The sequence below is a fragment of the Mastomys coucha genome, unplaced genomic scaffold (genome assembly GCF_008632895.1).
Source record: "Mastomys coucha isolate ucsf_1 unplaced genomic scaffold, UCSF_Mcou_1 pScaffold1, whole genome shotgun sequence".
Classification (NCBI taxonomy): domain Eukaryota; kingdom Metazoa; phylum Chordata; class Mammalia; order Rodentia; family Muridae; genus Mastomys; species Mastomys coucha.
The window spans coordinates 52,402,247-52,420,548 of NW_022196891.1; the positions used below are offsets into that span (position 1 = coordinate 52,402,247).

General features: G+C 41.9%; 1 protein-coding gene across 1 annotated transcript in view; it reads right to left on the minus strand.

Annotated features, from left to right (window-relative positions):
- Window positions 1–178: 178 nt before the first annotated feature.
- Window positions 179–18,302, minus strand: part of Xpr1 (xenotropic and polytropic retrovirus receptor 1) — a 150,160-nt gene continuing 132,036 nt past the window's right edge. Inside the window, exons 12-15 of the mRNA XM_031385244.1 lie at window positions 16,883–17,049; window positions 13,994–14,133; window positions 7,513–7,734; window positions 179–5,604 (exon numbers count right to left, since the gene is read on the minus strand). Of these exons, the coding sequence (XP_031241104.1) occupies window positions 5,544–5,604; window positions 7,513–7,734; window positions 13,994–14,133; window positions 16,883–17,049 (590 nt within the window). The 3' untranslated portion in view covers window positions 179–5,543. The remainder of the gene's footprint in view (window positions 5,605–7,512; window positions 7,735–13,993; window positions 14,134–16,882; window positions 17,050–18,302) is intronic.

Genomic DNA, 18,302 nt, shown 5'->3' on the forward strand with positions numbered 1-18,302 from the left:
AAAAATTGCTTTTGAATTTAGTAAAGTATGTTTTTCTAATTCAACATTGTGAGCTGTTTGTGTTAGGCCCATATGGATGTTAGCACTAAGGGGAATAATGGTCAGGAATCCAAGACACACACAGAGAGAACACACAGGGACACAGACCACTCACCAGTGACAAGTCGGCACACCGCTGGAAAACAGAGCTTGTAATAATGAAAAAGGCCAGAGTTTTGTAACCAATCACTTATTTTCTTTTAAAAACACATAAGCACATTAACTTTTTGCTTTTTACACCATCTAGAATCTATAGAACAGTACCACATTGTGCATTAACCTACTTATCCAGAAGGAAACTCCACATGTCATAAGAACTCTACCCATATAAGAAGGAAAAAGGAGACAGCTAATAGCACAGTCACAGATACGATGTGAGTCCAAGCAGGCATTGATTCTTTGACGTCACCTTTTCCATTTACCAGAGTGGAGAGTAGGAAAGAAAGCAAGGGTGCAAACGGGGCAAGAGTCACCCACAGAGGACTAATCACCATCATAGTTATTCTTGACAACTACAGTTCAGGGAGTCACCGGACAGCATCATTGACCAACACGGACAGGGTGTGTCTGTGTGTGTGTACACAGCAGAGGGAGAGGGTTTGAAAAGAAAAAGAACAAGTTTCACCCTATTTCCCTCCTAAATACTCTTCATTGATACAAGCTTCTGTGCTAACCCAGAAACCCCACATGGATCTTCACAATGTAAGAAAACTTCAAGGGTTTTTTTGCAACTGAAATAAGAGTGGTTTACAATTTTATCTTAACAGTTCAAAACAAATACTAAGGTCATAAGCAGTCCTTCTCCCTGTCCAGAGCATATGAGTGTTGCCAGGGACAGCAGGAGAAGTGCAGGCAAGAGCTTTAGAGAGAGCACTGGGGAGACAGTGAGGCGGGACCCTGCCCTTTCTCACATGCCCACATCTGTCCAGCAGTGCCGCCGGCTGCCCTCTGCCTTGTGGTGGTCCAGATGGACAGGAGTCAAGTGGAAATTAAGTTCAAAGGTACACAAGATGAGACTCAATCAATAGACACTGAATCCAAGGCAAACAATAGGTCATTTGATTGTCCTCCGTAGGTGGATGGCACTGTATAAAAAAACCTGAAGCTGGCATTGGTTTATAAAATAAACTGAAGGTTTGCTACAAGAAAACATATTCAGTTGTAAATTGATATGGTTTTTTCCCCACTTTAGGGGAAACTTATCTTGTCCCCCTCACTTCCTCATCCACGATAAGAAAATATATTCTGAAGGTTGTTTCTAGAGGGCAGGCAACTCGTTATCAGTTTTCAAAGTTCATGTAAGAAAGGCATCAGGGGCCACACCCATCAGCTCCTCTTCTCCGTCAGGCGGACTTTGTACTCTCTAACTTCAGCTCTTGAAGGGCTAATGAAATGTGTTTGCTTTCTAAAATATATTCATTGAGTAGAGTGTGGCTAACGCTGGCTAGAGGGCTGGTTCCTAATACTGAATACCACAAACTGATGCTACAATATAATCAGCTCTATCCCACACCACCATGTGTTCTGGTATTGTATAAACTTGAAATAGGCAGGCTGGGAGCTTTGAGCTTTAACATTCAGTATCACGACTGACACCTGAAATGCAGAAACTCATGTTTAAGTGAATGACCACCAAAAAACAATTAGAAAACAGATTACCATTTTCAAAATTCAACCCAAATTTCTATTTTCTCTTGGTCAGTAATGTCACTGGCTCATTAGAATGAAGGATGGTTTCTGTAGCTCAAGATTCAACACGATCAATGTTTAGTCTAAGAAGTCACCTTAGTTTTAGATACTGAAGCATACTGTTTACAGTAAAAAGTTCCTATTGAGAGGGAGGCAAATTTTATTAAACCAGCAAAAAACCTAAAACATATTTATGAAATAGTGTAATCACTAGAGAATCCCATGGTTTTAATATAATGTCACAGGTAGTGTTGTTTCTAAATCCTTTTTCTTAGAATAAGAAATCTCTGCAGTTACTGCTTGGAAAATGAATTTGGAAGTAAAGAACTATTCTTAAATAATGCAAGTGACAGGAAGGGGAGACATAGAGGGACAGGAAGACAACAGCCCTGAGTCACATGATTTACCGAGTGCCCTGTTCCTGCTGCCAAGGCCCCAGTCCACTCTGCCCTCTATGAAATTCTATTCCTCCAAATTCCTGCCAATGTGCCTCAGCTCTACTTTTGCTTTGCTTTAGGTTCCCCTGCTCAGAAACCAGGGAAGCATGTTGGAAAGACATTGCCCAAGAGATCTCATTCAGAACGTTGGGGAGTCATCGCTCCTAGGTGGGGCCCCCTCTAAGAGTTCATCTGGGTTCTTGCTGAGCTACTGGCATTCATACTGTGTCCCTGAATCTAGAGCTAAACCGTTTGTTTATGGAGTGTAATACTAGGGGGCTGGGGATAAAAAGCCTGCACATGGCCATTGCACCTAACTATGGGGCTGACTTCATTGCTGATCACGCCACTGCCTCTGTATGGGAGGACATCATCAATGCCCCCACTGTCGAGGCAGCTCAGGTGTAGCCTGATCTTATAACAACAGACTGCTAGCATCTCTTTGCACTGTAATGCTTGCTACATGAGGATAAAGTGAAAAGTGGACTTTAGTCGCTTTTTCATTTCTTTTGGGGGTATTTCAAGCGCTATTAAAAATGGGGTCCTTTTCAAATAAGACTAAAATTAAGAGTTCTAAGGCTACAATCAGATAAGTGTTACCTCTGGGCTATGTGACATGACATTGGTATGTTCCATCGAGAGTTTCAGGGTACAGGATTATCTAAGATCACATTAGCAGGACACTGTTCATATTGCCTAGGGCAGATGAAACCGAGGAAAGAAAATACACATTGCCTTTTTCAAAGGAAAACAATGAATCCACATGTTGTTTCCTAAAGTCTTTTGCTGGAGTAATCTCTCTAGAGCTAGGAGGAGATGCAGCTGGAGTAACTGAGCACATATTGGGGTATCTGCCATGGTAAGCTGGGCAGCATGGGGGCCTTACTTCTGAGTAGTCAACAGGACAGATATCAGAAAAGGAATATACTCTATCACTTATTATTTATGAAAGAAATAATACTGATGAGGGCCTGGGATCCTGGCAAGAGGAGAAAGACTGGCTCTATGTTAACAGACATAAAGACATCAGAGTCGGGCGTCGGGAGTCAACTGTGAGCTGCCACTCAGGCTCACTACCAGAGAAAGAAGCCGACAATTCACAGGGCTCTGGATACACAGTACCACTGATTTTATTTGTACAAGAAATGACTGGTCACTGAATTTTCTATATATTCCTAATCATTACTGCTGTTACCTCAGAAACCAGTGAAATCTATCCCCAGCTTTAAAGTACAAAACCCCAGAATAGTAAGGAAAAAAAAATTCTAAATAGAAATAATGCAACTTTTAATCTACCAAGGGTCTCTAAATTGTTACCATTGATTATTATAAAGTATACAATTTATTAATAGTTTTGTTTTTATTTTAAATAAACGTTTGCTCTTTAGTTTTAGGGCAAGGGACATGCTTGGCAAAACACAAAAAGCAACAGAACCTACAACATTGAGTGAGCTTTTTTGAGGGGGTGGGTGGGACGGGGGCGGGTGTTGTTAAAAAATCTCAATCCAGAAAGGAAAAAAAAAAATGGAACTTTGTCAGAATAAAAATGGAAGAAGCTTTGTAAACGGAAGTTGATGAGTTAATCAGTAGGATTCTAGCAGTGCTGTGACTTTAATGAGTAAACGTCTGATATGCAGGTGGAGCTAATGACAGAGAGTTAAAGAGCAGTAGCCAAGTTTTAAAACAACGGAAGTGTTAATGCTGTATCCCTAGTCACCGGTTCTCTGTCTAAAGTTAATCTGATAAGGGCACACATGAGTGAACGCCCATGACTCTCCTACTGGGACTTTCATCTAGATCTGAGGGGCGGGGGCATTTACCTTTTCCTGGTATTTATATTAATTTTAATGAATAATGGCTGTCTCTCCACCCTGACCCCTGCTGGAGAGAAAATCAAGAGTCTCAAGAGCACTGGGCAGTCACTACAACCAACGATCTATATTCCCAGTGCTGACAAATACCAAATCCGAAACCAACCATTTTCAAGAAAGTCAAATACTGTGTCTCCAGGCTTCTCTAGAGAATTTATGAAGAAAGGGAGTGAGATAAAGAATAAAGCAGGTATTTATACCCTGAATTTTCTAAGAAATATAATTTAAAAAGTATGACCAGGTTTAGAGGCCCTAAATTAAAAAGAGGCCATGGGGAGGGGGAGCGGGGCATAAAATTCAACATCACCTTTTAATACAGCTGGGTTTAAAAATGGCCACTAAGATCTTTTGTGTCAATGAATATGGAGGAGGAAGGATTTGTTCTAGATGCTCAAAAATACAGTCCCCACAAAAGACTTTAATTTGATCAAGTTCTGGCTGAAGTAGGTGAGAGCAGAAGGGGAAATGTCTAATAAGTGTGAAGAGTCTGAAGTAGGCCTGTCTTTCCATTGAGTTGGTAAAGATTACAATTCTCCTACATGCAGAAGCACATGGCAAAACGTCATTTTTGTGACTGGTATCTGGGTGACTGTCTCCTGCACCTGCTCCTAAAGAAACAACTGTAAGAACCTTTTCTCTGAATGTTCGCCAGTGGGATGCAAGTGGGATGCCTGGCCATGACAGTGATGCTTGGGACTGTAGAGCAGCAACTTAAAATTTAGCAATAAAACTTTGGCTTAAAGTTAAAACAAATGAGGGGGGAAAAAAAATCAAACCGATACAAGTTGTTTCCTGAAAGAAGTGTGTGGGCTTGACCCTCAGCCATGCCAGCTAGCCTCAGTTCCTCCTGCCTCCCTTCACAGGGGTAGCATTCATTTATGGTTAAGTTTCATAAATAATGAGAAACTGTATGTAACAAATACATCATATTCCCTACCCACCCAAAACCCTCCCCAGATGAGAAAAGTCACATCAAATTAAAAGTAGCTTTGTGGAGGAGGGTGCTGCTCCAAACTGCACTTTCCCTGCAAGTGCTGCCAGTGCCTCTGCGCTGGCTAGGAAGGAAGGGAAAACTCTCCATAGAAACTGACAGAAAATTTAAAAACCGGTGTTCGGCTTCAAACAGTCAAAACCGGGCCGGCGAAGCTGAGTTATCCCATGCTGTGCATCAGAGGTCCCTTCCAATGCTTGTTCTTCATCCTGATGGGCATCTGTATCTTTGTGATTGTAAACAATCCATAAGATATTAGGTTTTTGTTCCTTAAAACATCTTCTGATTGGCAAAATGAAGTATTTGTTTTAAAAATAGAAAATGAAGATTAAACCAGAAGAAAAGAAAAGAAACACAGTGAGCTTGCTCGGAGTCCATAGGACCCGATTTGAAGAGCCCGGGAACGTGTTCTGTTCTCTCCTGTTCTCAGCTGGAAAAAGGTGCTGGAGGTTGCGTTGGTCGAGGAAAGGATTGTAGAGTAGAAAACCAAGGATATTACTCTAGACTTGAGCAAATTCAAGTGTTAGCCTCATCATCTGTATCTTCTATCAATACCTTAGTGTCACGAGCCTTGGACCTAGAGTAGTCAGAGGAAATAAACATGGAGGATCAGTCACACGCAGTGCTGGTGAATCCATTCTGCCCACCACCAAGCATGCACACTATACAGGAGCTATCTACTGCGAATGACCAAGTAGGAACAGCAGTAGGTTATGTCGAACAGACAGAGCAGTACCCAGAAACAAGGATCTGAGTTTGAGCACTGGCTACCCAGTGATAACCAGGGGCCTCAGTCAAACTGTTAGTACTGCTGATGTCAACTGGCACAATATTTAGGAGGCTGTGTAGAGATTCTTGTACCGTATAAAAATGGGATCGGGTAACCCGAAACTGTTAGCCTCCAGAGTGAAGGCAGTGTCTGTGACAGGAGATCTGTTACCCCCACTTGACAGATGGGTTAGCTGACATTCAGGAGGCTAAGGCTGTGCTAAGGCTGCATGAATCCATGACGTTAGAGCTGAGACTCAGATCTCACTTTAGATTCCCTGCACTCTTTGTACCATAAACCCGTTCTTAAAGCCTTCCTCTGGCTGCCATCTAGTTTCCCAACATTTCCCTTTAAACACCTGAAAAGAACAGACTCTAGCACCCAGGAGCCACCCTCTGGATCAGAAGGTGTGACTAGACTGCCCTCTGCTGGTAGCTATGAGACCTTCACGGTGAGGAGCTCTGGCTTGTCAGCATTTTCTCCAGGCACCTAGCGCTCCTGCACCCCAGGTTGTCAATGCCTTCCTGCTGACTTTCTGTGACTTCTGCTACTTTACTTTTCTTCGTAAGACTCAGCTTCCTGTTTTCTGCTTTCTCTCTTCTCTACTCTTTCTTTCCAGAGAATTCCCAGTCTCTAACTAAAGCTCTGGCAGCCCATGGCTTCTGGACTCACTGGGCTACTACAGCACCTTCTGCTCATCTGCTCTTGCTCCTTTAGTCTGACTTTGCGATCCCAATCCAGGCCTTTCCTGTCCCACGCTGGCAATGGCCTCCAGGCAGTCTTCTGGCCTTTAGAGTTCCCTTTCCTACTGCACTGTGCAGGGTCAGTACAATCTCCTTTCCTGCCGCTCCTCTTGGAAGGACATATTTTGTTGTTTTGTTCTTTTTTTTCCCCTACAAGATGAAGCTTGCAGTTTTTAGTCTTTGGCTATTTATTTGTTTTTGAGACAGGATCTACTATGGACCAGGCTAGCCTTGAGCTTGCTATGTAGCTATGATCCTCCTGTTTCCACTGTCAAAATGCTGGGCTTATAGGTGTGGGTTAGTTCAGATGAGCCCACCCAATTATATTTTCTCACTACTGTCTGAGCACCCGCGCCTCCTTCCTACTCCCTTTACCTTTTCCAAACAGTCCCTTACCCTCAGAAATCACCTTTCATTGTAACCTGCTCTGCTACATTGAGTGTAGTCACTGTATGCTTTAAACTTACTATTACCTTTAGGAATGCAATGTAAATCCTAGTTACGTATTTAATAAGGTACCTTCAACTCGCTGGGGCCTTTCTGTGATGATACTGGGTAAGTTTCACAAATAATGAATTTATTCTTCTTAATCTCCCTTTGAACTATACACATTCCAATGTACAGAGAGTGGTAACAGAAATGAAAGAATTTGGTCAAGGTTACACAAGGTTTCTAAATTAACTTGAAGGTCATCTGCACCCAAAACGTCATACTCAGGAATCAGGTAAGTCATTTCCCAATAAACTTGTTCCTATGGTCTTTGACATCTCTACTTAGTAGGCAATACACCAGCATTTCTCAGGTGCTCATGAAGATATTCCAGAAGTTTGACTACATGGAGTGGTTTGTAACTACTGCCTGGAGAGGAAGCATGGCCGAATGCCAGCACCTTCCTCTGGTCCAGTCTGGTAGCTTCTTAGCTAATGTTACTTGCTGCTAACCACACAGGAGTGCTCTGCTCTACTCTACGTACTGGGAAGCCAGGCGGGGCCTGCGCAGGGATATGCTCTGGTTATACTTCCAGGACCGGTTCTTCTGGCGGTTTCGCACCCCATCCTCCTGGTCCATCATCTGCTCAAGTAGTGTCTGGTCATCCGCATTGAGGGGGGCCACAGAGATGTCTCGCACGGCTCGGAATTCACCACAGTTATTTAGATGTTCGTTCTCCAGGCGGAAGAAGTTCCACACAAATCGCCTAAACAAAATAGGGTAAATACGTTCATGTTAAGATCTGAATATACTACTACCAGTAAACCTCCAGGAGGCTCAAGTTCCTGCTCACTGAGGAGAAAACAAAACAAAACAAGTATAGGCTAGACTATTAAAATCAAAGAGACACGATGATCCAGCCGGGAAAGCACCCGCCTAATAAGCATGAGCTCTTGAGTCTGGACACCCACTTGTAAAAAGCCAGGCACAGCAGGCTGCTTTCGTAATTCCAACTGAGACAAGATGGCAAACAGAGACCTGCAGGTCCCTGGAGCCAGCTCAGTCTACCTGGTGAAGTTCCAGGCCAGTGAGAGCCTCTGTCTTGAATAAAGGAGGAAGGCAGGTGAGGAATGACAACTGAGGTTGCTCCTGCCCCTGCCCCCTGATGATCACCCACCCGCACAATAAAAAAATGAAAGAGAAAGAGGGTATGAGGACTGGGAAGTGGGGGAAGGAGACAAGAATTTGGAATGTGATTTTTCTTTATCCAATAAGTTTATTAATTGGCTGAGAGCTTATTAAAAATGAGGAAGTGGCACTGGATGATGCAGGTGGTCTCTGCGTCTATCCTGGCAGTGGGGAAGTAAGTAAATAATCAGCTGTTAGGTGCCCTGCAGGCCTGACAGCAAAGAAAAGCAACCCAGAGTCCTCCTCTTAAGAATGCTTAGGGAAACTGATTTTGACAGGTGGCATCCAACAAAAGTGTGAGTGATGCCAGAGGCAAGTCACAGGAGACTCCTGGAGATACATGTCTTATGCAGGGGGGACAAGGATGAAAAAGGCCGACCAAGAAAACACTGTTGGTGCACTGGAATGGAAGTTGTGGTTAAAACAGCAGGAAGTAGGATGGAGAGGGAGAGGAGGAGCAGCCATCCATCCACACAGGGCCCCATAAACCACCGGAAAGAGTCTACCGCTCACAGTGAGCGTCTAAGGAGACCAACAGGATTTGTTCTAAATGGATTATTCTACTGTGGAGAAGCAACTGGAACAGGGAGAAAAGTCCAGAGGGAGGCTGGGTAGGGTAGGAGTCCAGGAAGGCAATGGTGACCCGAAGCAGAGACTGGAGATCTGCTAGGAGACTGGAGATGAAGCTGACAGAACCTGTCAAGTGGTCTGAGTGAAGATGACATCATTACTAGGACCAAAGAAGCAGATCCTTCTGTCAGGCTACAGCTACCTACTCATTAGATAGCCCCCGTGGAGGGTTCAGCAGGCAGATGACACAGTATGCTGGAGATCAAGGCAGAGTTAAGGCTTTAGGAATATGATTAGAAGAGACAAGAGTGCAGAGCGCCATCCCGACACCTGCAGCGGCAAGGGGAAGGGGAATCAGTAACAGAGCTGAGAAGCTGGGAAGAACGGAGAACATAGCTCTGAGAAGTTGAGTGGAGACAGTGCTTTGCTGGGAGATAAAGGATAAATACAGAGAACCAAAGGCAAGAGTTATTAGAACAGCATAATCCAGGGGCCTCAACTCTAGAAGACTGACTAGATTCACATCATGGCTCCACCACTTATTAGCTATAAAGATGATGGATAAGTTTCTCCACCTATGCTTCTGTGTCACCAGGAAATTGTATAACACTGGAATTCCACCCTAGTGGCGAACAATGAAGAACGGTGACAGAGGTATACCTGGTACCACAGAGTATTTCGTCTGTAATTCTATTACAGATAATTAAAAAAAAAAAACAAAACTGGGTTGGGTCGGCGAGATGGCTCAGGAGGTAGAGGTGCTTGAGTAGAGGGAGACAAACTGAGGTTGGTCCTAGACCCCAGAATGTGGCAGGAGAGAAGTAACTACTGAGGCTGCTACGCTGATCTCCACATGGCAATGCAAATGGCATGTTTGTGCTCCATTCACACATGTACACACATACACATATGAAATAGTCTTTCAGACTGGGAACACACACGAGCCGAGAGGAAGAATGGGGAGAAGCGAGAGCAGAGACAGCCAAGGGGGCAGAGTGGATTCAGGTCTTTCACCTATGTGCTTGGGGAAATGAAGAAGGGAGAACTGATAGAGACAGACAGTCTAGAAAAAGTCAATGGCATCAACAAATGAGCACACTCTTTTCAGAGTCCTCTTTTGCATTTAAGGTTAGCTTTGCTTCCAATCCTATCTTATTTTCAGGCCATGTTTGTCCTGAAACACAGGAATACTAGCTACCCATCTAAAGCTGTCCTTATATGCTCTCACTTGTGCAGGCTAGCTTCCTGGGGAAGAGCTAATGGGAGAGAGACCTTCGCTTTCTCCAGCATACCTACAACATAATTTTAATGATTCTTTTACCCTCACAGTTACTGCTGAGCAGTTATCTGTCAGTCCAACTAATACTTATTTCTCTCGGGCTATGTAAAAACTTAAATATAGGTCAGTGAGAAGGCTCAGCAGGTGTGTGTTGCCAAGCGGGAGGACTTGATTGCAGTCACTGGGACTCATGTGAAGGAGAGAACCAGTTTCCACAAGCTGTCCTCTGACTTCCACAGGTGCATGATGATACACATGCATCCATATACGTATGCACAAGATAATTATAAATATGCAATTAAAAAGAAGTGTATCACATACACCTTAATAGTTTGCATGTTAGTATATAGCTTAACTAGTATATAAAAACATTATGTAACTGCTATCCTAAAACATGAAAATACATTACTACACTGAATGCCACTTCTAGAAGGTGTATTTGTAGCAGTTATTTAGCTCTGTGATCTACCTGTAACTGATTCTGTATACCAAATATGGTAGAAGCCAGGGTTTTCTTCTTCCATATAGATAGTCAGCCGCCTCATGTTTAATGTTCTCTCTTCACTGTTATGCAACTCCTTTTGTCAACAGGTGGTGTCAACATGCGTCTGTCTCTGGGTGCCCCATTCCATTCCAGTGCACCACTTGTCTAACCTCTTATGGACATGGTGCACTGTCTTGTTCTTTCAATATGACCAGTCTGCAGCTCAGAATACTAATCTAAACTATGTTCTTTTCAGGATAGTCTTGCTTTCCTCTGTGCTTCTCCATACATTACAGAACTGCCAAGCATGGTCGGCATCTACCTGCAATCCCAGCACTGGAAGGAAGCAGTAGGATCAAGCTCAACCTTGGCTGCATAGGGAACTGGAATTTAGTCTTACTGACTCCATCTGAAACATACGCATGCACACGCGTGCGTGCGCACACACACACACTTGACCATATAACTGACTTGTCAATGTTTACACATCTACGTGTTTTAGTGAGCCAGTGTTATTAAGTGATATGGTTTAAGCTGTTATAACTTAACTTATGTCTTCACTGTCCTGGCCCACACTTGTACACAGTGGGAGCATAACTGGTATCAGTAGACAGGGGTTCATCTCTAACCATAATGGAGAGCTGATGGTGTTTATTATCTTGCATCTTTTTCTGTCCCTCCCCCCCCCCAGAAACAAGTATTGATTTTTAAAATGTTGAAACTTTTGTTTATTTGGTTTTGAATTTTCACTATGTTGCATAGCCTGATCTCCAACAATCTTCCTCTGCTACATCCTTTAAAAATAGCTGTGACTATAGCGGCATACCCCTTTGCCCAACCAGGCATTGTTAACAACAGCCTTTCCCACATGTAACAGGGTCCCCTCATTCTATGATTGTGTTAAATTATACAAGTTGATTTTTTAGCACTGTGGTGGTTTGAATGAGAGTGGCTCCAACAGGCTCCTCCAGTTCCAGTTGGTGGAACTGTCCAGGAAGGATTAGGGGAATGGCCTTGCTATAGAAGATGTCACTGGGGGTGGGCTTTAGTTGTCTGCCTGCTGCCATGCTTCCACCACGGTCATATACTGACCCTCTGAGACTAAGCAGGCCCTAGTAAGGGGCGTCCTTTTATAAACTGCACTGGCCATGGTGTCTCTTCATAGTAAGAGAACAGTAATTAAGATAAACATTAAACAACTTTAGTTTATAGAATGAGGCTAAATTTTCAAGTATTAACCTTTTTAGATACTATTAGATTCATTTGCTAATGTGTTCAGGATTTCTACAACTATGTTACAAGACAGCATAGTGACAGCACAGGGTCTTTCTGGGAGTCTCCTGGGAGGTTCAGATAATGTCAGGTCATGCTGAACACATAAACTGTGAGGCAATCCTGTCTTTGTCCCTCTCCTCTGAAGAGCTTTTAAAAAACTGGTAAAATTTTGACTTCAACTATTTGGAAGAATTCTCTTTGTCTGGAATTTTCTTCATGGAAAGTATTCTGATATGGATTTAAATTTTGATGTGTTCAAAAGATACAGATTTTCCATTTTCTTATTGATTGCAGTAAAACTATGTTTTGTTTTGTGAGGAATTTGACTATCATCTAATGGTACTTACATTCTCTTTAAAAAACCTCCAGAAGCTGGCCCTGATGACAAAGACACAGGTTAGCCAGCCCTGAGGTTGTGAGAGTAGGAGAGCTGGCCCTGATGACAAAGACACAGGCTAGCCAACCCTGAGGTTGTGAAAGTAGGCGAGCTGGCCCAGCCAACCCTGAGGTTGTGAGAGCAGGAGAGCTGGCCCAGCCCCTTGCCAGCTGCAGCACTTGGGAGCTTGGACCCCATGCCTTGACTGGGCAGCATAGTGGAGCTGGCTCTGGATGTGGGTGTGGGTGTGGGTGAGCTGGCCCTGAGGGCAGGACAGGAGGAAAACTTTCTCTGCCTCCTGCCATGGCAGCACTGGGTGGCCCTAACTGGAGCAGTGCTGGAGAGCATCCCTGGATAAGGGAGAGTGGGCAGGCTGAGCAGCTCAGCTACCATTCGGGCCCAGGTCTTTGAGGACCATCACAAACCTCTATCATCTATGAACTGCTGGGGTGCATGAAAACAAAGGTCAGTCCCACTGATCCAAAACTGCAGGATCTCCATGACATAGGATAGCCGGGAGGAGGCCTGGTGAGGAGCCAATATTGATAGTGACACAGAAGACAGAGGCCTCAGACCAAACCAATGACTTATTCTAATGAACATCTACAAGTGAAGATACCCCTACAGAGGGGTAGACTATGGGACACTCTGTGACATACAATAGTTTCCACAATGAGATGCTTTCTATGCTTTATTTATTTAGTTTTTTCAATCCTAAGATTGCAAGGGCAGATACAAGGGAGCTTGGAGATGAGTGGGACTAGGGTACATAATGTGAAAATCATAAAGAATAACTAAAAAGCTTAAAAAAACAAAAACCCAACTTCAGACCTTCCATCCTGTGCCAGGGCTGAGATACAGGGCTTAGCCTATGCTGGCCCCATCCCTAGTCTTTAGGACTTCTGACAGACATGCCATCTTCTGCCTTTACCAGCTGCTGTGCTTTTAAAGAACCTGTTTTTGTTAAAAGTTCCCCATTGCACATTTACTTGCTATTCTGGTAATATCTAGTCTATGTCTTTCCTTCTTTTGCATTTGGTTTGCTGTTTTATTTTTTATTTTTCTAATTTCTTAAGCTTTTTACTTTTCTGACACATACATTTAAGGTTATATTGCCAGTGGCTTTTAGTTGTATTTGCTATCAATTTTGCTTTCAGTCTATTAAAAGTATTTTAACAGTTTTATAATTTTAACTTTGACGGCAGGCATTAGATATCATAATGGTTTGAATCTGAAATGTCTCCAAAGGCTCATGGGTTGAGTCTTTCCAGTATTACTTGGAAGGCTATGGAACATGTAGGAGGTGGTGCCTGGCCAGAGAAGGTCACTTGGGACCTTTGATAACTATACTTGGCCCTCATTTTGGCCTCCATCTTCTGGTTCCTGGTCCACTTGCTCTGCCATGGACTCAAACTCTCAGAAACCTTCCTTCCTATCCTGTGCCTCTTGGTTCTCTTTCACAGTAGAAAAAGCAGTAGATGTTTTGGTTCATTTCTGTTATTTTTAAATCTATCTTTTTGTGATGATGATGATGATGATTTAGACAAAATCTCATTATATATTTTTGGCTGGTCTAGAACTCTTTATGCAAACCAAGCTGGCCTTGAACTCACTTGCCTCTGCTTTCCTGAGTGCTTGGATTATGCCCCCTAAATTTTTTATTATATTTAATTGTCTTGTGTGTATATGTGTGGACCTGCATGTCATAGCTCATGAGTGTTGGTCAAGGACAATTTCCTTCTATCATCTGGGGATCAGACTAGGTAGTGTCTTACCTGCTGAGTCAGCATGCTGGCCTAGCACTGGGCATCTTTTAAAGGAATCCTTGGTATACTGTTCAATAGTTTGCTTACCGGAAAACCTCAAGGGGGGCAAAGACAGTAGCAATGATGTCCCCAACATGAGGCTTAAAAGTTGTAGCAGTAATAGAGATTTGGATAGTCCAAGCGAAGCGCAGTATCACATCTTCTATGATGGCACAGTAGTAGTAGGCCTAGGAATGCAAACAAACAGTATGTTCTCATCATTTTTCTAACTAAGAACTCAACAGTGTTCTCATCATTTTTCTCACTAAGAACAGCTGCTGAGACTTCAATCCCACCAACAGGCTCATGGGGAAATGTTACATAAGTCTTAGCTTTCCTAAATAGTGCACTATTCAAAATGAAATAGTATGAGTTTCAGAAATTCTTTAACAAGTATCATTTGTGCCCACACTGTACTCAGGCTTAGACTCAAGTGAGGACCTTGGTCAGCTAAGGCTGCACTCAAGGAGAAGCATGGGAAGGCAACGTCTAAGTCTCTAGCACTACAGGGAATAGCACATCTATTAACTGTACCATTTATATTTAGACGTTCAAATTTCTTTATCCCACACATAATACAAGTTTTGTCTTATTTTTTGATGTTGAAATATAAAACAAGGCTTGGATTTCAGAAATATGACTGAACATAGTATTCAGCTAATGCAGTTTACCCAAGAGTCTTAAATATACAACTGCCAATAGATCCCAGAACACATGATTTACCTATTATTAAGCAAAATTAGCACTTTAAAATATATTTTAAGGCTGTGGCATTTTGGTATCTAGAACTCCTATGTATTAAGCTGTAGTATTCATTTAATTTACTTTTTAAAAGTATTCTTCTTTTACGTGTGTGAGTGATTGCTGGCACGTATATATGTGTAGTATGTGTGTGCCTGGTGCCTTTGGAAGCCAGGAAAAGACAATGAGTCCCTGGCATTGGAGTTACAGATGGTTGTAAGCTGCCGTGAGGTTCTGGGAACTGAACACAGGTCCTCTCCGAGGTCAGCAGGTGTACTTAGATGCTGAGCCTTTTCTCCAAGCCTATTTTATTTAATTTTAACAAAGTATATTCATTACCACTGGAGGGTTAACAAGAACCTATGAGCAGTCCCCTTCTACTGCCCTCTTTGTTCACTCCCTAGAGACAAACATTTATAATTATCCATCCTATTTGTCCTCCATAATTTTAAATATTTTACTATTTTGATTAGTCAGTTTTAAACATTATCAATGGGCTGCTATTCATTTTCAAATAAAAAATTTAAGCAGTATACAATCAGTGATAGGCTTCAGTAGGCATCTTCATGGTTTTCATTCTGAAGACTTTACAGATTCATTCCCACCCCCTTTCCCGGACCCTGTCTTCTTCCCCCACAGTAGCTCTTCTTCTACTTTCATGTCACTGTGGTCATCATTCCCACCCCTCCTCCCTTAAGATCTCTGTTTAATCTTTTCATAGTCCCCTTCTCAGTCTCATTACACACACACTGTCAACCTAGGTTCCCCACTGAGAGAAGGCAGGCAGAATGTGTATGAGGGCTGTAACAGGATTTCATAATGAAGGTTCACTGGACTTCACAAATGGCTTCTTAACTTTTTTTCTTATAAATTTGCAATTATAATTCTAGAAAGTATACATTTTATTTTCTAAAGCATTAAAATATGTAATAATAAAGAAACTGGCTAAAAGATTCTATTCACTAGTCTTCCTACATGGAAGCCAATAAATGAGAAGGCTATGACAGAAAACAGACTGACATTTATATAAAGAGACTGGGCTTCAGCACTCAGCACAAGAAACAAATATGCTGCAGTGTTTACCACACACCAGACAGTCATAGAAACACCCATGGTGAACACTGAAGCAGTTTTACCTGACCTTCTTTTCTTTCTTTAAAATGGGACTAGGAACTGAAATCTTGAGCCTGCTTGTACCTGCACGCTGTCGGCTGGCCTGGCCCCTTGTTTCCCTTTAGTTGAGAATTATAAAATAATGTTCAATGCTTCGGTGATATTTTCTAAACCTTTACGTTAGAATCCTTGCTTTCATGCAAGAGCTCACCTGAAGTCACCTCACACATGCACATTCTGCACACTTATTTTGCTTCAGTCTTTGCAAACTGCCTTCTCTACTCAATACTGCACAGTCACATACTTTTCAAAACACAAGTCTGACATAATGGTGATATTTTGGTATAGGTTAAAATGTTATTAACTTGGGTCTGAGAGATGGCTCAGCAGTTAAGAGTTCTGACTGCTCTTCCAGAGGTCTTGAGTTCAACTCCCAGCAACCACATGGTGGCTCACAACCATCTGTAATAGGATCTGATGCCCTCTTCTGCTGTGTCTGAAGACAGCTACAGTGTACTCATACATCAAACAAATAAATAAATCTTTTTAAAAATTATTAACTTGATCTCTATGTTATCCACAGCAGAACTTTAGACCAAAGAACACATCAAGAGCTAATATAGTCTAATACCCTTACCTTGGAGAATCTCCTGCAGTCTTGAGGTACAGCTGGGATTGGATACAGACAGCTAGATTCCCAGTTCATTGCTTAATATTTTCAAGATCTAATCATGGTACTTACCTTTACTAAATCATCTGTGTAAGGATATTTTTTTTAATTTAAAATTCAGCTTCTCCTACTTCTGTATTCTAATATGCCAGTAAAGTCCTAAAATAATACATAATATATAAAGCATATATATTATATATTATTCTCTTCTAACTTCTAACAAATGTCTCACTGCACCTACCATATAGCAAACAAGATAAATTTTTTTGTGGACTAGATTGGTATCCTGGATAATTATTTTGTAATCATGTTAGTTAATATATCTAGATCTTGGGTCAGTTCTGCTGTATGACCTAACTACAGACATAGCTAAGATTTTATTTTTTTCCATAGTGTGACGATTCCATACATACTTTTTGGGGGTATACAATTTCTTCCCGGAGGAAAGTGTTTTCTCCTGCATTCTTATCAAAGAGACCCCAGTCCATCTTGAGATCCCAGATGAGGGTATAGCAGGAACTGATGATACAAAAGACGACCCACAGGTAAAAGAAGACCATGGTGTCAGAGTGACCTCGTTCTGGAGAAAGAAGAGGGAAGAGCAAAAGGGAAAGAGAAGATTACTAGATTGAACTAAAGTTCCTAAGTAAGACCAATTAAAGATGGATTCTTCATAGTGCCCACAAAGAAATCAAACTGTTAAAATAAATATCCTTAGTAGAATCATTGTCTAATGAACGTTAATAACAAATATGACTTCCCTGAGGTACAAAAACAACCACTGAACTAATAGTGTACAAAATTATACAAATGTTTACTAGGAGTCTAACATTCCAATGAACTCTTTGGATGCTCTAAACATGTCTACCATTAGGTGGCAGCTTAGGGTAAAAGATAGGGGGAGAAATACAGAAACATCACAAAGAACCTGCACCACTTTTTCTCTAAGATCTTCTGGGTTGCTTTTTACCTTAGAGCATCTCGGCAATGCTTACTATTCAGGAGCACAGACAACTCCAGAGAAAGTGCCGAGAGCACTACAGGAGCTGTAAGGAGGCACTTGCCCTTTATCTTTATGGAAGCAAGCTTCCCTCAAACCACAGAGCTTAATGACTTGCTTTTTTTTTTTTTCCAGAGACATCATTCATACAAAGGTTCATTTGTCTTTATGCTGGAAAGTTTTGGCTTTATTCTGAGAACACAATAAAGCACATTAAATCAGAATATAAATAATTTGTAAACATAGTTATACAATTTAATCTTTTTGGTTTTACGTGCCCTGTCTGCTCTCTGAACTCCTCCTCTGGTAACTCCCTGAGCTCCCATGAGGTTCTCCAGTTTCAAGATATGGCTAGATAGCCAATAATCTGGTTCTGAATTATCAGGAAAAATAATGGTGCACATGATCTAACTTCAAAAAAGTTTTAAATTTTGGTCAGTTTCTCAGATTGTCTCATGCATTCTCCACAATTTGTCCTACTAAAATAAACAAGTATTTATTAATCATTTTAGTTATTAATGAGTTTAGTATAGAATGATCCAAAGGTAACTGAACATTTACTGAGTTACAAGCATGTGCTGCATGAGTGAAGCCGGGTTCAAATGAACAAGGAACTGGAAAACATCAAGGGAATGGGAGTTTCCCACCAAAGGAAATGAACATCCGCAGCATTTGTGATATTTCTAGAAAAAGAAATAAACAGTATTGCAAAAGCTAGGCGGATACAGTGAGCTCACTCAAGGCTGAAGACATTCTTGAACAGGCGTTAGGTATGAAAGAGTGTTATGTTTAAAAAGTTGTTGTTTGCCGGGCAGTGGTGGTGCATGCCTTTA